At 37.1% G+C, this 26,972-nt stretch overlaps 1 protein-coding gene across 3 annotated transcripts in view; it reads left to right on the top strand.

Annotated features, from left to right (window-relative positions):
- The window catches only part of MBD5 (methyl-CpG binding domain protein 5), a 321,328-nt gene that overhangs the window by 262,065 nt on the left and 32,291 nt on the right, over nucleotides 1–26,972 (top strand). For 2 of the 3 annotated variants that reach the window (XM_087819864.1, XM_087819863.1), the window contains 4 exons: nucleotides 7,045–7,718; nucleotides 11,016–11,118; nucleotides 12,459–12,639; nucleotides 17,196–19,331. In XM_087819864.1, the coding sequence (XP_087675990.1) occupies nucleotides 7,606–7,718; nucleotides 11,016–11,118; nucleotides 12,459–12,639; nucleotides 17,196–19,331 (2,533 nt within the window). In that variant the 5' untranslated portion in view covers nucleotides 7,045–7,605. The remainder of the gene's footprint in view (nucleotides 1–7,044; nucleotides 7,719–11,015; nucleotides 11,119–12,458; nucleotides 12,640–17,195; nucleotides 19,332–26,972) is intronic. The other variant, XM_087819862.1, reaches the window with a different exon arrangement.

The raw sequence follows: 26,972 nt of genomic DNA, 5'->3' as shown, positions 1-26,972 counted from the left end.
GCTGGGAGGACAGCGCTGTTCTATTCCTGTATCTACATGTATAGCAGCATTTTTGTCAATGAAGATTCATAATTATACATGCAACTTTGTAGTATTTTTTTTCAGGTGACAATATCATGGACCTTTCCTAGTGCTATTACCATTTTCTATAACATGATTTTAATAGCTATGTATAAATAACAACAGTGTGGATATTTATGATGTGCAAGGCACTGATTTAAGACTTTTATTGTTTCCCAAGAACAATTCTATAAGGCTATAATCTCCATTTTATAAGGAAAGAAATTTTAAAACTTGCCCAGGGTCACAAGCTAATAAAGGGTAGAGCTACATAGCTTCTCAGTACTGTAATTCATTTAAATAAAACCCTATTTTAGACTTTCAGTCTGTTTCCAGTATAGTTTTTGGATATTTGATTCTGTGGGTTGGCAGTCTAAGCTGGGCTCAGCTGGGCCAACTTATCCCTGTTCCACATGGTGTTGGCTGGGCTCACATACATGTCTTGGGCCTCAGCTGGACTGGCTGGGCCAGTTTGATTTCTCTCTCCACCTGGTATGTGGTCCTCAAGGTGACTAGCTCACATTGTTCATGTGACAGTGGCATTGCAAGAACCAGGAGTGGAAGGCCTTTTGTGCAAGGCCTTTTGAGGTTTAGTCTCAACTTGCATTGTATCATGTCCATCCTATTCCACTGGTCAAAGCAAATCACAAGGCCAGCCCAGATTCAAGGTGTAAAGTAATAAATCCCACATCCTGGTGGAAGGAGCTACAAAATATTTGTCTCCAGTGCAGTCTACTACACTCAGCATTTAACTCTCTGAAGGCTTTTGTGTGATTAGAATGTGTAAGTTGCTGAACTTTGGTAGCAAGTAATGGCCTGGTATAAATAATCCTCCTGACCATAGATGAGCGTAGGCCAGCATCCTTGTGACCTTGACTCTCTGGCTTCCTGAACTCCCTAGCCTTCAGAGTTTGCGAAACAACGTAGCCTTCCTACATGAGCGCAATCCCTCAAGCACTTTTACACTCTTCTGCACTGAAAGGACAAGGGCATCTGGAACTAGAGAGGTCTGGTGATCAGGACAGGAAAGATGTGCTTAAGGTGTCCTGATACAACTGTATCAAACAACATAAATGTGCCGGGGGTAGTTTGGAGTGAGTAAGGAGGGTCTGGCAGAGATTGGGTCTCTTATAAAGGATATTATCTGAGAGGTGTGTTTTGGAAGAGGTGGCTGCACAGCGAAGATAAGAACCACATGGAAGTAACAACCAGAGTGAAAATGAGACTGATCTATTGGAAGGTTTTTTAAAAATGAAAGAAGATCTAACTGCAAGATAAGTGTTCTCATAAGTAAAAATGCATAGCTTGACTAAATAGGTGAAAGGTGAAACAGATGGGAAGGCTGGATGGAGGGGCCTGGCTGAATGCTATGCAGGAGCTGTTTGAATAATTGATATGTGGGTGAAAGGTAATTGAAAAGGGGAAATGTCATTTGGGATTATTGTAATGAGCATCATTTAACGAATAATGATGGAAAGATTATGAGTATATACATTTATTACCCAATCAAATGGTAATTATATTGTAGCCACTCAGACATTGCTGTCCAAAATGTTAATGCTGATGTTATTTCTTTAATGCAATCATATCTGTTGTGTGGACATGTTGTTTTGGCATTTAAGTATAGAGGTAGGTTTTATGTGCTGCTTGTTCTCAATTGGAGAACACGAAGTGTTCACTCTTGTAAATGTAGAGATGGAGTGGACTTCTTATTTGACTCTAAATATTTCATAAGCCAAGTTTATAATCATAGTATTAAAAAGTATAATGATTTAGATTTGTGACATATTAAATGTTGGTGTTTTACCTGATTTACATAGTCTCACCTTGATAAATCAAGTTCATTGGGTGTTCATTCTCTCCTACTGTGTATCCAAGTAACGCCACTGAGCACAAGATCAATGTGTGATGTTATTATAAACATTTTAATAGAATTTACTCATATCATGATTCAAAAATCAAGTCATTATTTTACCATTAAGTTTGTGTGACATTATTCAAAAGAATTTATTATGTTTGATGTTATTCAGAAAGATTTATGAAGAATATCTGCTGACTTATTTTAATGATGTCATATTCTCTGATATGTAGTCTTCACGGTGTTTTGGGTATAACTTAAAATTTACATCCACACTGCACAGCGAGTTTATTCTTAGGTTTACAAGAATGTCAGCACTGAGAAAAGGTCTATTGCACTAATTAACATCATGTTTAATTTTTATATTGTTGCATTTATTTATTTTAGTGCTTCCAGTATTAATTCAATTAAAGTGACATATAGTCCACTTAATTTTAAAACTCTGATGCATAAAGTTAGCATATTAATTTTCTTAGAAGTTCTATCATACTTTTTCTACACTCAAATTATGAGATCATTAGGGACAAATCTAGAGCGAAAAATTCTTTGCATATTTTGTCGGAATGCATACTTATTGGCTTCTGTTGGCTTTTTTTAAAAACCTCTCTTTCATTTTAGACACCTATTGTTAAAACTTTATTAGCCTACATGGTCTAAATCAGAGTATAAAATTATGTTGACTAATTAGAATAAGCATCGTCTTCAGGAAGTGTTTAAGCGCCTGCTATAGGCCAGGTATACACCGGGACCTGGGAATATAAGACATCCTGGAGATAAGATTCCTGCCCTTGAAGGAGTTTTACATCCCTGTGGGGAGAGATAGTCAATAAACAAACAAAGGATAAGAAAATATCGAGAGGAGTCAGTGAATTAACAAAGTGGGAGAGAGTACCTAGGGCTTATAGAATAGTTTCTGTAAAGAGGTGACATCTAGTTAGAATTCTTCGTGGTTAGAAAAAGCCAGTAAAGAAATCAAGTCACTAAAATTCAAGTCACCAAAAGCCAATTCTCATAGACTAATTTGCATATCAAAAGGAAGCAAAATAATGAAAACCTTGGTAGAATTGTGAGGTACAGTATATTCTCCTTAGAACACACACACACCACTTTTTGAATTTCATTATTATTACTACAAAAACTGTTTGTGAAATAAATTTAAATTATGTCATAAGTATATGATCTATGCTTTATCCAGAATATTAGTGAGATGGAGGTACCTTTCATATCACAATATCTTTTCTGTTTTAACCTGTGTCTATTGGGCTTAAACTAAGCCATATAAACAAGGTGGGTCATAATGGAATGTATAGGAGAGGTGAAGGGAAAATGTTGTAGATATGTAGCTTTTTATGTTAAATGATGGGTTTATATAGAAGGTAAGTTATCAGAACCTCAGAGGCACAAAGAATAGATTTTAATATTTAACAGAAGAGGGGATGTGTGGTTGTCAAAAGTTTGAGTGCTTTTCTAAAACTACCCTCCTGGATCTTTGAGAAATTCATGAAGGGCCCTAAAGTTATGCAATTCTATTTTAACAATAATTCTAAGTGAATTATCAAAATGGCCATAGATTTGTGTACAGGAATATTTACCTCAGCTTTATTTGTAATTGTGAGAATTTAGGAGAAAAATCTATGTAATTAAATAAGTTATATACAGTTATCCAAGAAAATTCTATCCAGCATTTAAAAGCCATACTTTGGAAAAATATTTAATGCCATAATAAAATACTCAGGACAAAGTGATAGTGGCTCAATGTTTAAAACAAAAAGACACATTTATACATAGAAAAAAATTGAAATCAGTGCAACTACTTCAGAGAGCAATTTGGCAATACCTGTGAAGTTGAAAATGTGCAGACCCCAACCAAATATTAATATGATTGATATACTAGTAGATAAATGTTGTATAATCATGTAATAAAATGCTATTCGCATGTTAAATATTAGTGAATTGGATCAATATATCTGCAACAGAGATAGATTGTTATATCTCAATAGAGAGAACTCTCAAAAGTGTTGAATTTTATAAAGCAAGTTGCCGAATGATATAAATGTATAGTAATATTTATGTAAAATTTCAAAACATATAACAATACTAAGTATTGCTTACATATACATATGTAAGGAATAAACATATGAAACACAGCCTGAATGCCTTTAGGGTGGGAAGGAGGGGAGTGGGACAACAAAGGGAAATGGGGGGGGCGGGGCGGGGAGCGATGGTATTTAACTTCACCTATAATGTTTTCTAAGTGTTTATTTGTTTGTTTGTTTAAAGCGTAACTGATAAAATGCTTACATTGTGAACTTGGAATGGTAGCTCAAGTTTATTATATTAATCTATTATATTAATCTTTTGAATGTGTGCTTTTAAGATTTTCTAAAAACAGTGACTAAAAGAAGGTACATATATGTTTGCAGTGGTTATTATTCAGCAGAAAGATTACAGTTCCATTTTTATTTTCATTTTCAAACTTCTCTGCATATTTTCAAATTCACAAAATGAATGTTGAGAAAATTAGTGCCACTTACAGATAAATAACCTATAGCTGTATAGTTACTGGTCCTGTGCTCTATAAAAGGTTCCTAAGGCCCTTACAATTGAGCTGCCTCTAGAAGGCTGAAGAATCAGCAAAAAAACAAAACAAAAAAGAATGGTCCTGGCACAAACAAAAGGTAGTAGAGGGCTGGCTTCCTGCGGGGTGTGGAGATGTCAAACTGACCGAGTCTTGGGAAGGGAGGCAAGGGCATTATTCTAAGCCACTGGGTTTCATACTTCAGCATGCATCAGAATCACTCACAGGGCTTGTTAAAAAACAGGTTGCCCCCCAGACTTTCTAATTCAGTAATTCTGGGGCCAGTCCTGTGAGTTTGCACTTCTGACAAGTTCCCAGATGTTATTGACGATAATGATGCTTGTCTCAGGACCATGCTTTGAGAACTTCTGGTCTACGTAAAACCCAGCCATCAGATATTTATATTTTTGATTGCTGAAATATGAGGGAGACATTTGGCAGGAATCACTCCAATGTTATTATCTGGCAGATCCACAAATTACTTAATGGAGCCAGCCAGCCAGCCTCAGGGAAGTTGGAGTCACATGCTAGAGCAGGCGGATCAAAAAAAAAAAAAAATCATCAAATGGTCAGAAAACTCAAAAGTAAGAAAACGAGAACTGTTCCAATCTGGTCCAGGATCAGAGACCACTGAAAGGATTTCTTTAGGAAAAGCAAAGTAATAAAATGAGCATGAAAAGGGACTGTAAAAAACAAACAAAAAACAGATTCAGTCATCAGGGTCTATTGCTATTTGACAAAACTAGGAGTCCAGGATGGCACAGAGTTACCTTTCGTTCCCGTTTTTTACTAGCACTGGGTATTCCACTGGGCCAGGAACTCCTTGAGAAAGAGGCACTGAGCGTTCCTTGCTCTCTCCACCCTTTCTCACCCCATCCCACTGTCCTTTCTGTTCCTCGCTGAGCAGCTTCTCAGTGCCGAGCATTACACTGGGCTTTGGGTAAAGTTGTGTCTTCCCATCTTTGTACTACAGCACATAGTATCTGGTACATAGTAGCTGCTCACTGACTGTTGAATGTAATATGAATGAAAACACATGAGCAGAAGGTGTCATGGTCAAAGGTTCAGGGAGTGGAAGACAGAAATAGGATGCTGTGCCTGCAGGTGAGAAGCATGGACAGTGGAGTGGCCCAACAATACCAACTGCCGGCTTGAGACACTGCAGGGAACGTTACTCCTCGGCACTTTCTTTATACCCTACAATTTCCGATAAATTTTTGCTACTTTTCCCATTGCCTTGCCAGTGTTGCTCACACCAAAATCCATGGTTCCCAACTTTCAGCTAAGTGAGTCTATGCTTCATTACACCACCTTTCATCTCTCAGACCTGAGGCTGCCAATAAGGCATACGCCTAAATCCTTGGTAAGGCCTTCTGCTTTCCCAGTGAAGAGATCCAAAAAAAGGTGTGGGCTTAACTTAAAAATGTAGACTTTTAGGAATATAGATTAAGTAGTTATGGGTCTATTTACACTGTTTAATTTGTTGATTGTTATGCATGCGTATTTAAACATTAAAATATTAACTTTTATTTAATTTTTTTGAAACAGTTTTAGTACTTTTATATGAATCCTAAGTCACTTAATACAGTTTTCCAGAGTATATCACCTCGTTTCCATTTAGTTATTTGAGATACAACACTTTTTGAATCTGTGGACAATGCTGTCACTGGAAATTTTTATTACAAACCACAAGTCCCTTTCTTATGACACTAGAACATTTTTCTCATTTATTTTTTAATGTAGTTTCATGAGTCCCACAATGTAATCATACACTATATGTTAAATTAATTTTTAAAAGTCTTGTTTACCACAACAAATAATGCCAGCAACTGTGACATACATTCTTTTCAAGGATTACATACTAAATCTTTTTAAAAATTTATTTGCCATCTTTTTTTATTTAACAGTTCCTTTAAGGTGACCTCTTACAAGCACTCTACACTAGCAGTGATTCCTGCTGGTTGAAGCTGATATGTCCTCCCAAACAATGCCTTGCCACTCAATAAAGGAATTAAGGGAGTACCCAGTAATAGAAGGAAGCTTGTAAATCTTAACTATAAAGCAACTTCCACTCTTGTATTCAAGCACAGTGAGGGGGAATCTCCTCTTGTATTTGGGAATGTGCTTTAAGTTTATTTCCTTTTAATTTTTTTTTTTTAATAAAAAGAAACCTTTTCTTATGGAATTAAGAAGCAACCAAATGTGATTGGATTAACACATAACTTTCCAGGCATCAGGCCATAAGAGGTTTTAAAAGATACATTTTTATTGTGAGTTAGAAGGGGTGTGTGTGTGTGTGTGTGTGTGTGTGTTTAATGCCATAATTATGGTAAGTCTCTGGTAATTAAAAAGTTGCATGTGGTGAAGTGCAAGCAGATTGGTTTAAGTGGATCGTTAGAAGAAAACAAGTTGAATTGTTTGTGATTTTGATGGCAGGGGCCATCAGAGTGGTTTGGTACACTTAGCAGGTTATTCTATTTATAAATGTGTGCAGGTTCTCGGTTTTTCAACATTAAATATACAGTTTACATATTTATATATCTTTCAGGCTACATTATTGGAATTTTGAAGACATGAAAACATCAGATGAACCAACCTGCAACATCTTGGATTCAGATTGGAAGATGAAGAGAAAGTTTAAAGAATGTGGCCTATAAAGGCGGGTAGTACCTGGAAATATTAACCGACTCACATTGTCAAAATGAGACCGGTTTCTAAACAGTAGGGATTATATTAGTCCAACATCAAGGTTCAAGACAAAATGTTGAACTAAAAACTTTACACTCCTCCCCGCCCCCACTGCAGACAGGTGCCAGCGTGGGTGAATATGATTTTCTGTAGGCAGAAGCACTCCTTTTTACCCATGTAGACCATTCTTAGGAATTGAATGTTGGTTACTTAATGTAGATTATAATGGGAAACTGATTTTTTCCACAATGGCAGATTTCAAGGACTTGGTTCCAAACTGAGCCGAAGCGTCCCAATGCATTTTGTACAGTCTGGGAACAACTATGCTGCATTGGCCGTTTTTGAAGGCCATCATGCCCTGTAATATAAGGATATCATCTTATTGCTGATATCTTTGGAGAGTCCCAAGCAGACACGGAAAATGAATGGAGGCAAGGAGTGTGACGGAGGGGACAAGGATGGTGGCCTTCCAGCTATACAAGTTCCTGTGGGTTGGCAGCGCCGTGTGGATCCAAATGGAGTGCTTTATGTCAGGTGAGCCCTTATGAGTCCCTGTGATACCTCCAAGGCGCAGTCCCAAAATTAAGGAGGTGGAGTCTGTTTCCCGAGGGAGCAAAATTTTGTGACTGACAGCCCCTCAAATAAATTTGAATAAATGATCTTTGTGCTAGAAATATTCAACTGTTTTTATTCTGTACTATTTTGCAATGTAAATTGCCTTGGGTTACAAGAGAGAATTTTTATGCATTACTTGTGTTTATATAATGTGTCACTCTGCTTATCTCTGTAACAAGAATAAAGAAAAGTATGAAGATTTCTAAAAGAAACATAGGCATCATTACCACATTCAAAAGAGAATGTAAATACTCAAAACGGACCCAAGGACTCTCAACAATATTATTCTGTCCTTCATAGTGCTTCAGTTGGGTTTTCTGATGGAAGGTTGAGTGTTTTGATTCATGGGCAGTTTTAATTATTAGACTTCTTAATGCCTAGTATTAGGTAAAAATAATTTTCCCATTTTTTTCTGCACAGTTTTTAATCCGTACCCTTGTATATAATAGTAAAAAAGAAAAAGTCACCATGGAGATGGCTCTGCATCTCTCACATAAAAATCATACAAATAAAATGCAAATGCCTGCTCTTTTAAATTTTGAAGGCAGGTCTCTCTTATAGAACAAGTTGAATGGACTAACTGAACTGTTGGCAAGAACTTTCAGTCTTATTATTAAATAATTGACGCTTGGTAGTTTATCAGTAGTATATGAAAAATTAGGATAGCATAAATCTCTCTTTGTGACTAATAAAAAACTATTAGAAATAGAACATTTTTTAAGATATCATATTACATCATTATATTAATGCTGTTACTTTCAGTGCAGTTATTTGTATCTGCTTCAGTGCAATTCTCCATTTGTGCAAAGGTGTATTTATATGAATGAGGTAGTTGCCTTTACATAAACATAAATTATTTCCTGCCATAACAACTCAAAATTCAGTTCTGGGAGTCTGTCTGGGTTTGTTTGATGTGAGGTGTTTCTTGAGGTAAACTTAATTACCAATTGACACTCTTGCACGTTAGTTTTTTTGTTTCTGGGATGTTAGGGACGTGCCCTGTGTTAATCGGAGGGACAGGGTAAGAAAGCAGGGAATGTGGACCTGGGCCTGTGGTTTAAGGTGGACACATGGGGTCACTCTCTCAAATGCTGTTAAACTGCCAGAAATACTTGTTATTAATATGATTTAGCAAGATATCAGTGTAGTTGTTCATATTTATATTGTTCTAGTCTGTAAGGAGCAAATACATACCCATCTCAGAGCAAATGACTCTAAGATCTTGATGATCTAATTTTTTAACTTTATCTTCATTCCTGTGAAAGATCAGGCAGCTTTTAGGGTTGCTGAAAACTAAGGTAACCAAGTTAAGTCTGTCAGGTATCTGTTCATGATTTTCCAAGTGTAAGTAGACTTCACTATCTGTTGGTGTGAGTTAGCATGAGTTCTCCAAATCCAAGTCTGTGCACTAAGAATTATTTTGAAAACTAGCTTTGCCGGATAAAGTACAACACCTTCAAATAAATTAAGGCAGTATGGGTTTGGTTTGTTTGTATATAACTAGTTAAATTACTGCTTGAACACATATAGGCTATCCCTCCTTCTATAGCTCCCTTCTCAATGTGCAGTTTGCTTGTAATTTTTAGGTTTGTCTCCAGCTGCTCCTGCCTCAGGGAGGCATTGAGGCTGCACATTAAATTTCCCACCTGCTTCCAATCTTCTAAGCTTTATCTATGCCGTAAGACTTGTAACTATTTTTTACGTTAATTATTACTCCCAAAAGTTAATTAAAGAGGTTACAACTGAAGAAAAGAACCCAACTGACTGACTGAAAGGAAGTGTTTTTAAAGTGCCTGGTGTAAAGTCTCTAATAGAATTCAGTAACCCTTGTCTTCAGGCTTAATTTTACAATTAAATTCCTCTAGAAATCAATCTGTACACTTCCTTTAACTGTAAAATGTTAGACAATTTCTTGTCACAAAATTCAAGAACTTTTCCTATGACAACTGTTTGGTGCTCTTGTTTTATTTAAATTAGCAGACCTCCAAAAAACATTTGGCCCTTACCACTAGCGTGGAAATCAAGTTTATAATATGGGAATTATTATTTTTTAACACATGATTTGAAAAAATCTGTTAGTCTCAAGAAATGAATGAGTGAATTGACAAGTTGAGGATTTTAATTGATATTTTTTACATGCATAAGTCACTTACATGATTGTCCATGAATAAAATATGAATTGCATTTTAAAGCTGGTGCATTTATAGATGCAAAACTACTACCTGTATTTTTGTAGAAGCAGAATAGTGTGTCCCTACCAGTGTAACCCTTTGTATCATTTCTGGTCAAACCCAAATTTGATCAGAAAGCTTACGTGAAATAAAAGATACTCTTGAATGAAAAGTACATAATAATTTTCAAGGTTGTAAAATCAATAATTTAATAATAAAAGTCCTAAAATGCAAATTTCCTATTTTAAACTAACCCTCACTATAAATAAAAATCAAAGAAAATTTTTAAAAATAAAAGTAAAAACAAAGAGTCATAACATTAAGGGCACTACCCACTTAACCAGCCAGGAGACCTGCAGGGTACCCCTTTCTGCCACCTAAAATCCTGTTTCCTCAAGAGTCCCCTCACCCTTTGTCAGACCTGCTTGGCTCTTCTGTCCTTGTCAGCACTGGTTGGCTCTTCAGTGTAATTTGAATTGGGCCACACAGATCTGCCTTCAAAGAAACACATGGATGAGGGAGGGGAAAAAAGAAACCTGTTTTTACATAAGGACAACTTGGTTCTGGACTCCAAGAGTAAAGGAAAGAACTTGCTAGCCCCGACTTTTATACGCTTAGTGACTCTGCTTTGACCTCCAATGTGTTCCTAAATCTCCATTTTTCCTCAAACAGCTTTAAAAGTAGATCTTCTGGTTTAAAATGATAATGATTACTTTCATGCCCTTTTCTTGTTGCTTTCTTGCCTGCTTCTGTCCTCTTTTCTTAATAACATTTTCCCCCACCCTAGTCCATTCTTGGTTTTTAAAATACTTAATTTTCTATGAAGATCTGTATTTTTCTGAGAAATAGTTTGGTTCAAAAGAAAGAGCGATAGTGCTAAAAGGCTATAATTTAGTGGCTAGCATAATATTGACAAAGAAAATGCTTTTCCTCGGTAGGAAAATATTATCCTGCGAAGGACAGTAAGACTATAAATTATGCCTTTTTTCATATACTATGTGCAGTCAGAATTATTTCCTGATGTTTTCTTAAACTATTTTTACAGTCCCAGTGGGTCTCTGTTATCTTGCTTGGAGCAGGTTAAAACATACCTGCTCACTGACGGAACATGCAAGTGTGGCTTGGAATGTCCTCTTATCCTTCCCAAGGTAACCGTTTCACAACAGATCTATCAGCAGTTTTTTTATTTTTTAGGTGTTTCATATATTTGCCTTTCTCATTTGGCATTTCATTTTTATGTTACTTCTCCAATCTTACATGCATTTTAAAGTCTGCCTAATTAGATACCTTTGCATGCATTTTGGAATGCTTAAATGATGATGGGAAACGGTTCAAACCCCAGAGTCATTTTCAAAGGTGACAAATCTATATTCGTATTAAATATTTTATGAAAGCCTCTTTTGCACATTTTATTAGAGCTGTACCTGTGTTCACCACTTAATAGTGCAATATTTTCCCCTTCTCTAAACTGCTCAATCTGCAATGTTATTTTTAGCACTGGTGTTGATAAATCTGCCACCAGTGTTTCTAAAATCAGGAAGCTGAACCTTCCTAGTCAAAATGTGAAACTTATTTTACTCCTGTGCAAGGTAAAAAGTAAAATTTGTTTAAAATGATACAATATTATTTACTATGGAGACAAGTCTTTGTTCTCTGTGTATCTATTATAGTGCTAATTTTAGAAATAAGATTAATAGACACCTTTTTTATTTTTATTTGTGTGATACCTCATTACAAAAAAGAAAAATGCATTTGAAACATATCATAAGTATATGCACAATAAATAAGATTTTTTAAAATAGAAAAATTGATTTTTTATTTTTTTTAACAGTATTATTTTTTGTGGGTTGTTTTTTTTCCCAAATATATCTTTATTGACTTCAGAGAGAGGAAGGGAGGGGAAGAGAGCGATAGAAACATCAATGATGAGAGTCATTGTCAGCTGCCTCCTGCACACCCCCTACTGGGGACCGAGCCCGGAGCCCGGGCATGTGCCCTGACTGGGAATCGAACCTCGATCTCCTGGATCCTAGGTCCATGCTCAACCACTGAGCCACTCCTGGCCAGGCAAGAAATAGATTTTTTTAAATAGGTGAAAAGGTAATATTAATATAATAATAAAATAATGCCAAAGAAAAAGTTAGCATGTAGAAACGTCAGCTTTTGGATTTTTAAACAGAACTTTGTCTATTTTTGTACTATTATAAGATCAGGAAATATCTATAATTGGGAACATATCATATATATTTGTATATATTTATCTTGGCTATCATAGAATTAGGATAATTTTTATTATTTACTGTGCCACTAAAAACCATGAGTTCAGCAGAAGTATTAAGTTATATAAAGTTGCTTTTCTTAAATTTAAAAACTTGAGAAAGTTTTCAGATTTATAGCCTAGTCTATGTAAAGAATTTTTTTTAAACAAAGGATCTTTTTATTTTATGCTTTTACGACATGCTCTAAACAAAGGCTGTTCTTTTTCCAGGTGTTTAATTTTGATCCTGGAGCTGCTGTGAAACAAAGAACTGCAGAAGATGTTAAAGCAGATGAAGATGTCACAAAGCTATGCATACATAAAAGAAAAATCATTGCGGTGGCCACACTTCATAAAAGCATGGAAGCCCCACATCCTTCTCTGGTGCTCACCAGTCCCGGAGGGGGAACAAGTATGTAATGTGGTGAAGGGCTTAGGAATTTTCCTCCCCGCGCCTCTCCTAGGGGAGTCCTGGGAAACCACTTCGCCATGCGTTTTCCAAGTCCACTTTGCAAACATGCACACTGCTTTTAAAGTTATGAATCTTTTACCATTTTATTACAAATAGCAAATTTATTCTGAAAAATTCCCGTTAAGTTGTCTCTCAGAATGTCCTATCCAAATCATCTAGTTAAACAATTAGACTAAACACTGATTAGCACAGACAGATGTCATGAGGGTACAGAGCTGAGCTAACAAAAGAGAAAGTGACACAGATTTTTAGGAAACAAATGTAGCCGTTTTCTTAGGGCTGTGTTGGAATGTGTAGTATCAAGTCCTCAAATGCAACTAGCAATATTTTTAAGAACTAGCAATGTTATTTTTTTTCTGTCATGTAATAGCTAATTTATTGAGCAACTACTAACAGATCTCACCTTGTCGCAAACTTTTTATACCTCCCCCAACACAACCTTAAGTTATCATAAGGTTGAGTTTTAAGTAAGTAAATGTTAAGAAGACTCGTATAGTAGTTTTCAGTCTAACGTACATAAACATATGTATAGTTTCTGCTTATTCTTTTGAAAGGTCTCCATGAAAGCCCTTGATGGGTACTAGCGTTTGTATTTGCCAACTCTTCTAATGCTTTAGTTCCTTAAGTGTAACAGAACAGCAACACACATGCTTTCATTTTTTAAAAATTTCAAAGATGCAGAAAAATTGCATGAACAGTTCATTGAGGACCATGTATCGAGATTCACCAATTAACAATTTTGTTGCAGAAATTGCAGATGTTATAAAAACTGACTCCTAAATAGCTCAACACATCCTCATAAGCCAAAATCTAATTATCACATTCAGGAAATTTAACACTGACATAATATTATCTAATATGTAGTCTATATTAAAATTTCTCCAGTTGTCCTAATAATTTCTTAGAGTTATTTTTAATACAGTTTTTTAATCTCAGATGTAATCAAAGATTGTGCACTGCAATTAGTTGTTACATTTCTTTAATCTACATCAATTCCCGAGTCTTTTTAGTTCTTTCATGGCATTGACATTGTTGAAGAGTCCAGGTCAGTGTTACAGGATGTTCTTCATCCTGTTCAAGTGGAACACTTTTTGCTAGGAGTACTGCACAGGTGCTGTTATGTCCCCCTCAGAAGGCACCTAATGTCAGTTTATCCCATATTGATGGCATTAAGTTTGACTGGTTGGTTATAGTTATATCTATCTCCATTGTCAAGGTGCCCTATCCCCTTACGATTAGTATGTAATCTGTGGAATCATACTTTGAGACTGAGGAACTTCTTTCTGTAAAGGCTAGGATATTAACCCCCTCCAGAATATTACAGTCTATTTACCACTTGAATAATAATTCAGAATAAAATGTGACTAAGTGCCAAAGCATTTGTTTTTGAAGGGTAAGTGATGTTGTTCTGCAGAGCTCTGAAAAATAGAGATGATGAATGTAACCTGTAGTGATAGGAGAAGGCTTTATAGCAGAACTCAGATTTGAACCACCCTGGAAAGTAGTAGGATTTAGAAATATGAGGGAAATGAGAAAATTCTTGTCCAGAATGAGTCAAAGCGATGATGTGGAAACTAATCTGACTTTGAGGGGAAGATTAAGCCTGTGTTAGTAAGTTGGGGTCAAGTTATGACTTACATACAAAGAAGAGCAGTAGACGCAGCACACAGATGATTTACACTTGGCACTCATGTGAAGAGTACAGGGAGAGACAAACTTGGCAGCTATTAGCAGAGAGGTCCTCTCCAATAACCCTCTGACCTTTATATCATAACAGGAATAATCAGAAAAAAATTGCTCCACTAAGTTATGTAAGAAAAAAACAATCTTTTAAAGGATTTTTTTCTTTTGATGAGCTACTTTTTTTAAAAATTAAAAGATATTGCAACAGGTTAAAGACATTTAATAGTCATAAATTAGCATTTACCAGTGTCTTGCCACCTTAAGGTAACTATATTTTTATTTTTGCACATACTCATATCTGTTGCTGTTCTCACATCATATTATAGCAAATAGTTTTACCTCTTTCTACAGAGTCTGCCTTGTTGCCTTTTTAATGACCCTATCAGAGTCTTGATTCGGTCCTTTGTCGTATCCTATACATATAAGTTTCGTTACTGTAAATAATGGTATGTGGTTGAGTGTCAGCCTATGAACCAGGAGGTCACAGTTCGATTCCTGATGAGGGCACATGCCCAGGTTTCAGGCTCGATCCCCAGTGGGGGGCGTGCAGGAGGCAGCCTGTCATTGACTCTCATCATCGATGTTTCTCTCTCTCTCTCCCTCTCCCTTCCTCTCTCTGAAACCAATAAAAAGTATATTTTAAAAAAAGAAAATAAAGATAAATATTTCACTGGAACAGGTATAAGAGGCATATCTCTATCCCTTCTTAAAATGGTATACTTTATTGAATTAATTGCCTTTTTTACTAGCTTCAGACATAGCACATATCGGTTTTCTAATTGTATGAAATTGATAGCATATCTTAAACATTTAATTATTTAAAGCTCAAAATAATTAAATGTTAAGATATGCTATGAATTTCAAGACTTGTATAGTAGTTTTCAGCTCTAACATACATAAACATATTTAGTTTCTGCTTACTCTTTTGTGAGGTCTCCATAACAGCCCTGATGGATACCTAGCATTAAAATTTGCCAACTCTTCTTGTACTTTAGTTCCTAAGTGTAACATAGCAGCAACATGACATTTGTTTGTTTATTTAGTATTCTTGTTATTTTAAAGTTGGTAACAATTTTTCCCCAGGTATGGAAGAAATCCTTTTTAAATCACAGCTATTTTCTAAATTCTGTTGAATATAAAAAATGCCAATGTCTACATTTTTAATCATTTAACTGTAACTGATTATATAAATACCCGAGAAAAGACACAAATCTGTAGTTTTGTTCCTGAGGAAGACATAGTCAACCCTGTAATAAGGCTAACACAGGCACCTCTGCTCCCATTATATGCCACGCTTAGCATATAATGGGAACTATTTCCATATATTATTTTTTATTACAAACTTTAATAATCTCTTTTTAACAAGAAAATAATTTCATTTCAAGATTCTCTATCAAGAATCCTCACCATGCTAGAAACAGAAGGCCCACCTTTCCAAATAAAAATATATGCTCACTGCATTCTCTTACTTCTTGAGTGCACGTGCCTGGACTTCTGTGTGCCCCAAGTTGAGAATCACTGTCTTAGAAATTATTATATGATTTGATCTGTATACTGCCTAGCAGGCAGGAGAAGTAAGTTCATCTTAAATGTGCAATTATCCATTTAAGTAAATATACTTCTGACTGCAAATGAATCCAGGAATACTTGGAGTGTGTTGTAAGGCTCAGAATGGGGGTGGTCAGTATATAGCATGAATGACACCACTCTCGTCCCCTGGGCCTGTGGTAGACTCAGTGGCATTTTCTCACGGAGCCCAGCAAAGCTCAGCATCCTTTTCATCCGAACTCTCCAAGCAGCCACCACCAGTTTACAGGACTTGGCATATGAAATTAATTTTACTTGCTATCCCTGTTTTAGAAGGTACAACTTTATAAAATAGTTAAACATCTTTAGGGACTAAAAAGCCTAAACCTAGAATTCTGACAAGATAAAGTTCTGCCCAAGGTGCCAGCTTGCTTCTGAAGGGACTCCAAAAGGCCAGTGAGGGAGACGTCTCAGTTGGAACCCAGTACTGAAGATTTAGCACTCTAACTAAATTTTGCATAGCAATTCTCTCCTAATAAAAGAATTGCAGTCTTTTACCTAAGTTGACTAATGCTGTTTTTACAGTAATGACTGGTTAACCTCAAAGAAACTGCAGTGTCAGATTTGATGGGAAGCTAGACTGATTGCAGTGTCACTGCATTTACTGCTGTTCTCACTCCCATTATAAAGGATTCTGAGTCCCATTCACTTAATTCATAAAAATTAAGACCCTTTTACTCTCGCAGTGAAAATGTTGGGATCAGGAAGCGTTTCTGCAGCTGCCCTGATGAGGTTTCGGTAAGGTAAGAGAAACATTTACAGGGTAACAGATTTTCTGGTGAAAATGGCAGTTCATGTAAATCACCCAAGAAAATATGCCACACAGATAATAATTGTCTGTTGTAACCGCGTTCCTGAAGCATTCAGATCCAACAGGGTAGAAACATCACCAACTCCATCTGGACCGTCGATCTGGTTTTGCAAATTCTAAATATTATTAGAACGGCTAATGCCAGTATGAACTGATTCAGATTTTCATCCCTTCTCAACAGATAAGAGGCAAACAAGCGTAATGAGCAGTTAATGGAGGACCTTTGACCAACTAAGGGGGAATAATGTGCACTTTTTAGATCAAAATGTAACATGGAATTTCCAGTTGTATAGAGGCGCCACTTCCACTTGCAGATTTCTGTTTCCAGATGCCCTCCCTTCCTCTGCATAACTACCCCCCCTAAATAAAAAGAGTTGAGACTACTTAACAGATTTTTCTTTCTCTTTTACATCAGGTGCAACTCCAGTAGTACCTTCACGGGCAGCAACTCCAAGATCCATAAGAAATAAGTCTCATGAAGGAATTACAAATTCTGTAATGCCTGAATGTAAGAATCCTTTCAAGTTAATGATTGGATCGTCAAACACGATGGGAAGGCTATATGTGCAAGAACTGCCTGGAAGCCAGCAACAAGAACTCCACCCTGCCTACCCCCGGCAGAGATTGGGCAGCAGTGAACACGGACAGAAATCTCCGTTCCGCGGCAGCCACGGAGGCCTGCCCAGCCCAGCGTCGTCAGGATCCCAGATTTATGGAGATGGCTCGATCTCTCCAAGGACTGACCCACTTGGAAGCCCTGATGTTTTCACGAGAAATCATCCTGGTTTTCACGGAGCTCCCAGTTCTAGTCCTATTCACCTGAACAGGACTCCTCTTTCCCCGCCTTCAGTAATGCTCCATGGTTCTCCTGTACAGTCATCCTGTGCCATGGCTGGAAGGACTAATATACCTCTTTCCCCAACCTTGACTACAAAGAGTCCAGTAATGAAAAAACCAATGTGTAATTTTTCAACTAATATGGAAATACCACGAGCAATGTTCCACCACAAACCACCCCAAGGCCCACCTCCCCCTCCTCCACCTTCTTGTGCTCTTCAGAAAAAGCCATTAACATCTGAGAAAGATCCACTTGGCATTCTTGACCCTATTCCTAGTAAACCGGTGAATCAGAACCCTGTTATCATTAATCCAACTAGTTTCCATTCAAATGTCCACTCTCAGGTACCTGTGATGAATGTAAGCATGCCTCCTGCTGTTGTTCCTTTGCCAAGTAATCTCCCTTTGCCAACCGTAAAACCTGGTCACATGAATCATGGGAGTCATGTACAAAGAGTTCAGCATTCAGCTTCAACCTCCCTGTCCCCTTCTCCAGTGACATCCCCAGTGCACATGATGGGGGCTGGAATTGGAAGGATTGAGGCATCGCCCCAAAGATCACGCTCATCTTCCACATCATCAGATCACGGAAATTTCATGATGCCACCTCTAGGACCCCAAGCCACTTGCAGTGGTATTAAGGTTCCACCCAGGTCACCAAGGTCAACAATAGGGTCCCCACGGCCATCAATGCCATCAAGCCCTTCCACCAAGTCCGATGGACATCATCAGTACAAGGATATCCCTAACCCATTAATTGCTGGAATGAGTAATGTACTAAACACCCCAAGCAGTGCAGCCTTTCCTGCTGCGTCTGCCGGAAGTGGTTCTGTAAAGAGTCAGCCTGGTTTGCTGGGAATGCCTTTAAATCAGATCTTGAACCAGCACAATGCTGCCTCCTTTCCAGCAAGTAGTTTACTCTCAGCAGCAGCCAAAGCACAGCTAGCAAATCAAAACAAACTTGCTAGTAACAACAGTAGCAGCAGTAGCAATTCTGGAGCTGTTGCTGGCAGTGGCAACACTGAAGGACATAGCACTTTAAACACCATGTTCCCTCCTACTGCCAACATGCTTCTCCCAACAGGTGAAGGGCAGAGTGGTCGAGCAGCACTGAGAGATAAGCTGATGTCTCAGCAAAAAGACTCATTGCGGAAAAGAAAACAGCCACCTACCACAGTTTTGAGTTTGCTCAGACAGTCTCAAATGGATAGTTCTTCAGTTCCTAAACCTGGACCCGACTTGCTGAGGAAGCAAGGTCAGGGTTCCTTTCCCATCAGTTCAATGTCTCAGTTACTACAGTCTATGAGTTGTCAAAGCTCTCACTTGAGTAGCAATAGTACCCCGGGTTGTGGGGGCTCAAATACTGCTTTGCCTTGCTCTGCTAACCAGCTGCATTTTACAGATCCCAGTATGAACTCCAGTGTTCTGCAGAATTCACTGACACAGAACATACCTTTACGAGGGGAAGCCGTGCACTGCCACAATGCAAACACTAACTTTGTTCACAGTAACAGTTCAGTCCCCAACCACCACCTCGCAGGTTTAATAAATCAGATTCAGGCTAGCGGGAACTGTGGGATGCTCAGTCAGTCGGGCGTGGCTTTAGGAAACTCATTACATCCCAACCCACCTCAGTCAAGAACTGCAACGTCCTCCACTCCAGTGATACCAAACAGCATTGTTAGCAGCTATAATCAAACAAGTTCTGAAGCAGGTATGGTTTTATTAGAAAAAAGTACCCAGAGGTACTAAACTTTTCTACGTTTTTTTAAAATTTGTACCAAAATATTTATGATGCTAAGCAATGATCCTCTCCCCATTGTGAATTCTCATCATTTCTTTAGTATTTATAATTTTATTTACAGAACGCTAGGGATTTGTCTATTAGAAAAAAACAACAACAGCCAAGGGGATTCCGTGTGTTTCCGTTATTTGTCGTCAATCTGTGTCATTTCGAATGTCGTTCGACTTTCAGTTGGTCGTGTAACCGTTGGACTGGAGAAGCCATAGAAGGCAGGGCATCCTGGTTCGTGAGCCATGTACTTGGCTTATGCCAATAGAAAAGCTGTCCCCCTAGCTTTTGTTTGTATTCAGGTAAATGAAGCTCACCTTGGAAAAAAAGCAAAAATATGAATGGATTTTCTGTTCTTGCTGCTGATCAGAAATAGGTGAATGGATAGGAAAAGGAAACCAGAAGTTGTGTGAAGTAGAAAGCTGTCTTCTAATGTGTTTTCTTATCCTAGCTTGCTATCCTTTATTATTATTTGTTTGAAAAAAATTTTTAAATGGACATTGACTACTCCCTTTTTAAAAAGGGTAATAATTTAAGTTTTCTAATAAAAAAAAAGGCTTGACAACTTGATTTCCAGAATTTTTGATCTTGAAATTGTTTTACAGTTTTCTTGTAGAACTAAACCATTATTTTTAACATTGACATTAAGGCCTTGAACCCAAATTTATTTGTACCTCTTCATCCACTATTAACGGAGACGAATTTATTTAAAAGCAGACACATTAGAAAGAACTGCATTTTGTGCAATAGAGCCCTCAGAAATTGTTATAGAAACCTGTAAAGAAGCACTAAAGAGGGAAATTCAGTGAGACATCAGCGAACTTTACCGTGAAAACATCAGAAAGAATGCCCAAAACACAGCGCTAATGATTTGGGAGATGTGTGGGAAATGCCAGGGAGGGAACAATAGGTGGTTGTAGACACAGTATTGTTCAGATATGAAAACAGTGGGCTTGAAAAACCAGAATGCTACTGAAAATGAGAAAACTGCTGAGGCTTTGAATCATAAGCCCTCGTGCAGGCACGTATGGACTGGCCTACCGCCTGCCGGGACAGCACTGTGACCTGCGTTTTCGTTGCGGGTAGTAAGAGCAAGTGTTGTTTCCCGGCATCACTACTTACACCTGCCGCCCTCCACAACTTGTGTTTTGTGGTCAGTATTTAACGGCGACCTATTCATTGACCTCTCGTGTTAAATAGAATATAAGGTAGAGAAGATCATTGAAATCATTAGTGCCTTCTCGATATTCTTAGTCTAAGGAATCTCATGAAAATATTGTTTGTGTTTAGCAGGATATTTATCCCAGACGGGCTTCCAGCTTTTCAATGACTCATAATCCTTTTTAGATAATTCCACACAAATGAAAATTTAATCTTACGCATTTAGCAGATTAAAGTTACACAAAATAAGAAACTATTTTTAAATGCACAATATTTATTAAGCATACCTTCAATCATTTAGATGGGACATTGTTAGTCTCATTGTATTATATCTTTAAATTTTGATACCCCTTACCTCAACTTACTTTGTTTCAGGTCTCAGTTCATATTGAAAAGTCTGTGTATTTTATTAATGCTGTATTTAAATTTATAATGTAAAGACCAAGATTTATTTATATTCTATTCTTGTTTCTCCTGATTGTCAAGTTTAGACTTATTTTATATAGTCTTAAACATGTATTTTCTTGTTCTTTGAATCTGTGTAAAACATTGGATCTGGGTTCCCAGTGCTGGGAGTATCAAAACACACAGGTTGAAAATTTATTAATATAAGAAAAGTGCTGGCATATAAATAGCTAAAAGGGACAAGAATAAATGTCTAGTAATGATATGGATGTGACCAGTCATATGTAAGCTATAGAAAGTATATGCTTGATAAAAACCTAGGCTGGTAAGAATTTTTTAAATATTAAACTTAATAAAAATTAAGTACTAATTAATATACATAGATCTGATATGCAGCTCGTTATGAAAATGAGTAGATTTACTAATTAATATAACTTTTGATGAGCTGAACATTGAAGAAGACTAATGCAATTTTTTTTTTTTTTGATACATAGTGAACTATGTCTCTGAGTTTTCTGTCACTGTAATTGCTTAGACTAAATATTTATTTACACTGATTTTGTTCATCCATCAAATAAGCACCCAGGATGGGTACTGAGAGCCAGACAGCAGATGATGGTCAGATTATCTCTGTGAGTTTTGCTAGGTATTCCCAGCGTGCCAGTTAGAAATCAGAAGAAAAAACACTCTTATTCTTAAAGTTTTGCTTATAGCTGTTATGAGCACCTGGTATGTGCCAGGTGATTTACCTGTATTATTTCAAACTTATGCAATTTTCCAAAGTATAAGGTATTGTTGTCCGCATTTTCCACATGAGTAAACTGACCATCAGAGAACCTAATTGTCCAAGATCATATATAACTGAATTAGGATTTAACTCGGGTTCATCTAATTCTGAGATCCATTTTTTTTCTCAGCTGCATAAGTTCTTCAACGGAAACATTTAGTGGTCAAAATACTCTTTTCACTTTCAACCTCTTAAAAAATATCCAACAGATAATGAATTGAAACACATGGATGCATGTTAGGAGCCACGTTTTTAAACTTTTGATGCACTTTTAGTCAAAGTCACCTGACTCTTGCCTTCTCTCCTTGGACTCTAATCCCATAGTGGACAATGATTAGCATGTGTCAATGCAGGCGCAAGGTCTAGAATGTCCGGAGAACCTCCCTTCACTTGTGAATCACATTCAGTGCCCTTTGTTTTAATGAATTGGTATCACCTCACTTGCTCAGATAAGAACCGGTTTCCTAGTGGATCGCATGTCATTAGATTTTTGAAGGAGGCAGCCGTGCACGTGCTAGTCTTGCCATTCCAAGCGTGAGAGCACAGTGAGGGTAAAAGACTCACAGGCAACATGGGCCAACTCTGCTGCGTGGGGACGGGGCCTGGACAGAACTCAAGCGTGCTCCTGCTCAATCCAGTGCCTTTTTTCCACTTTTGGAAGCAACAGCTCAATATTACATTAAACACCAATTAAGACAACAAACAAACAAACAAAAAACATCAGTTAATACGGGAAACCCCTTGCTCTGAAAACGCTTCACTCTATTGGTAATTTATTTTCTAAAACTTCTTTTAGAGTTTTTCTATCAGAAACAACCCAAATATAGATTTTTTTTGCCTACAAGTGAATTCTATGGGACACACTCAAGCGTGGAAATTGGAGGCAAATGGTAAAAAAAAAAAAAAAAATCAGATAAAAGATATGAAATGCTTAGAGAACATTTGGAAAACCTAGACTATCAAGGCTTCATTCATTCAGTTTGGAGTTTTGAACTTGCCTTTCCACTAAAGCTCTCTAAACACTTACATTGTGGAGTTTACAGGTTTCCATTAGCTTTTTTGGATATGAAATTACAAGCAAAGTTCAGTATTTCCGTGGGACAGATCTAGAAACCGACCAGTAGAATACTGGGTGGCATTCCTCAAGTTGTAAAGCAAAGCTCTGGTGGATCTGGCAACCAAACCCCAAAGTTCCTGGTCTCAGTGCAAACACTCAGACTGCTGAAGGCAGGTATGTCCTGAGCCATCGGGAGTGTACTTTGAAAGCAACTTTCAGTTTATGAAAAGAGGCAAGGTTTGGCACGTTCGATGGCGTTTCAGTTCAGAGAGAAATCCAAAACCAAGTGCCCTTGACTAACAAATCTCATCAGGCCGTGCCTCCTCGGGCCTCTGCCTGCTGACCCTAGAACCTGGGTCTTTAGAGGACTTAGCTCCCTCAGTGTTCACTTTGCAACCCATGCTTTCCATTGGCCCTGTGGGTTTTTTCCAATTTTCAAAGAAACAAGAAGATTTAGACTACTAACTAACTTAACAGAACCTTACCTTCCTCCAATATGATGAAGCCATTAAATACAACTGTTTCACTTTAAAATGCTTTTTATGTTCTCTTTTTTCCTAATAAAATCATTTAATCAACTCTTCTAAACACATGAAAATAAGTCCTCTGAAGGGGCAGAGTATGAGTTTGTGCCGGAAGAGAAAATAAACATTTATTTGCCTTAACTCTTAAAGATATACATTGACTAAGAAGAATATAAATAAACCTACAAATATTAAATATATGTTCATGGATATTTATATATATTTTTTAAAACTCTGGAAAAGAAAGTTTTATTTCAGCACAAAATGCATTTGGTTGAAACTCAGTACAACCGTTGATATGGTAGGTATAAGAAAATGACATAGAGACCACAAAAGAACACCCTGTGTAAAAGGCTGCAAAGTAATGAGCTTGTGTTTTTGTTGTTGTTTGTTCTATGTATTTATTTATTCTCGGAACATGCCAGGAAGAAAATAAAGGGAATTGTCATTTCTTACATGTTATAAGTTACCAAAAAATTACAGGATAAAAACCTCAAGGGTGGATTATACTACAGAAGTTAGACCTCTCAGGATATGGGAAGTGTGTGTAGGACTGATCTTCTAGTCTTACATAGACTAATGTAGAGTGAAGAAAGCCAGAGGCTTTTTAAGGTCACCACTGAATATACAGTAGTTTCTATTGAAAGTATTTACACCCAAATTTTTAAATGCCTAGATTTTATCTCAGGCACAAGGCTTCTAGGTTAAAAGTTGCCCTCTGCTCTTGTTTTTAACCAAATACCAAAACTATATGAAATTCTTGATTGTGCGATGATAATCTATGTCTATTCTTCCGGTCAAATTTTTGCAAAATGAGCCATTTCTTCTTCATTGTCAGATATTTTTACAACAGTGTCTTGCTGTTCAAAAAGGCCTCCTAATATCAGGGTAACACTAGCTGTTTTGTTTACATATTCCAGGTTTAATGTTTCCTTATGTACAAAAGAAGGAGCTAAAATATGTTAGACTTTAGAAATAGAGTCTGTGTAATCAAAGGTGGTAACGGAACTCAGAGTGGGGTGGTATGTTTGCTGATTCAGTGATCTGTTTTGTACCTTTCAAGAAATAAATTGTCCCAGTGTGCAAATTGGGAGAATTTTATTCCTTTGCAATACACTAAGCTCACTTATAAAGCCACTGGAAATCCGTCAGTTCACCAGGAGATGCCTAAGCTATTTGCTAAAATCAAGTGGTCTGAAAACAATGAAGCAGCCTCAAAAAGTACCCAAATTATAGGCAGTAATGTTAACTCTGCAAAATTTTGACTCATTAAAAATAATGATTAAAAATATTCCTCTGGTGTCCTCAAAATAGACTTCCTTTCCATGTGCAAGTGGTACTAAATAAATCAAAAGTCTTACCTTCCAGGAACTTATATCAATCAGACAACATTAACGCCAACCAAGCAAAGATTAGAGTAAAAATTATTTTCTAAGAATTATAATTCTTGCAAATGCAAAGTAGCAACTCACCTTTTTACAGATTAAAAACAGAATTAGATGACAGAAGGAGTTGCTGAGATACTCCTAGGGTAGAGCTAGTCCAGGGAAGTTCAGAATATCTTTCCAAGACCACGGGTACTGGTCTAAGAGTATTTATCACAGATACCCTAGAGCAGGCTCCGGTGCTGCACAACTCCTGCAACTCCACAGGGATACCTCTCACACTATAGTCTGATAAATATGCTTCCTGGAGCACAGCTCCATAGACTATCCCCCACAGAGCTGAGCACCTCAGAGGCCTGAACTGAAAGCAGTGTTTTTCCGACTTTTTTTTTCTTTTACTTTTCTCCACAGTAAAAAAATTAACCTGCCTTACAATGGACTGGAGATATATTTTTAATGTATAACAAATAAAAGTTCCCTGAAAAAGCAGTTATTGCATGTGATGCACTCTGATATTTTCCATCCCATTTTATCTTATCCTATCTTATTGTATGTATTTTCTTTTATGACAGTTGTGACTCACTGAAATTATTTTATCACCCACTAACAGAACACGACCCAGCACTCAGATATGTTAACAGAAGCAGTTTCCACAAAATAATACCCTAGCTATGCAGTGTACTCTTTTCTATTTCATTTATCAAAATATTCTGGTTGGGGCACACTAAATTGATTTTGCAGCCCCAAGTTGGTCTAAACACTGTTTTAAACTATTCATGGGGTAATTAACTCAGCAAATATTTATTGAGCACCATGTATGTGGTGCTAACCACTATTTTAGCACTGCAGATAAGATGGTATGCAATGAAAAGATACAGAGTTAACCGTATTCATAATCTAGAAATTCGGCTCACTAAAATGAGATAAACCTTCCAATTGGAACACTGATGCAGCATTTTAACTGTTCCTCTGGCATATTCATACAATAGAAATCCTACCAAGCAAGAGGGTCATTGATTCCTTCCCCCTCTTTTCCTAAGGGCTTTGGTTTTGGATCCCCCCCTCCCTTCTTTGTAGAGAACAAATAGCCACTCCGCCTCTCTAATTTATGATGGTTTGACTTAAGGTTTTTTTACTTTACAATGTTGCAAAAGCAATATGCATTCAGTAGGAACTGTACTTTAAATTTTGATCTTTCCCCAGGCTAACAATAAGCAGCATGGTGCTCCGCGACGCTGGGCCTCAAGTGGCAGGGAGCATGGCTCCCAGTCAGCCACGCGAGCACCGGGGTAAACAACTAATACGCTACAGTGCCCTGGGTTGCCAGCATTTTTTGGATACTGTATTCAATAAATTACACGAGATAGTCAACACTATTATAAAATAGGCTTTGTGTGAGATGATTTTGCCCAGCTATGGGCTAATGGCAGTGTTCTGAGTATGTTGAAGTAGGCTAGGCTAAGCTGTGATGTTCAGTAGTTTGTGTATTAAATGCATTTTTGATTTACGATATTTTCAACTTAAGATGGGGCTTTTGTGATGTAGCCCCATTGTAAGTTGAGGAACATCTGTAGCCCTCACGGTTTCCTGCCGACTTCTGCTAAAGGAATGCTAGGAATTTACATCAGAATCTAAACCACAAGGGGAGAGAGTGATATATTTTTGTAAATACTTATGACCATGCTGTTACTAAGACTTGGGAAAATAATGTCTTGTTGGAAGGTATAGACTTCTCATAAAAGTTATTTTTCAATCAATCTTTTAAATATAGAAGAGAAAATTTTACTATTTCCATTGGATTGAAAGTGAATTATATTTATTAGACTCCCTAGGGCATGATATTTTGTTCTGTCTCTAGACGCATCCATTTTTATTCGAGGTTGCCATTGACTGTAGCTGAAGTACACTTGCCAAAGCAAACGAAGGTTAAAGGGTGAAGGAGACCTTCTGCACTGTATGCCTCATTTCTTGAATGTTACAGACAAAAATCAGCATTTGGGCATATCAATTTAGAAGGGGTTTTCTAACAAAGTACTTATTCAAAATTGGAGATACAGATTAAACTGATGTAATGACATTTTAAAAACTCATTGGTGTATTTGGTGTGAGCTTAATGTCCTCTTTTGTACACATACAAAGACATACAATGATGTTGTTAATACTTAAGATCCAGCCTAAAAGAGTTCAGCATGATATGAACAATGATTTTTCTCAAAGAATATTGGTGACAAAGAAAATAAAAAA

This window comes from Miniopterus natalensis, chromosome 8 (genome assembly GCF_054644295.1).
Source record: "Miniopterus natalensis isolate mMinNat1 chromosome 8, mMinNat1.hap1, whole genome shotgun sequence".
In the NCBI taxonomy this organism is placed as follows: domain Eukaryota; kingdom Metazoa; phylum Chordata; class Mammalia; order Chiroptera; family Miniopteridae; genus Miniopterus; species Miniopterus natalensis.
This window is presented reverse-complemented; position numbering and strand designations above follow the sequence as displayed.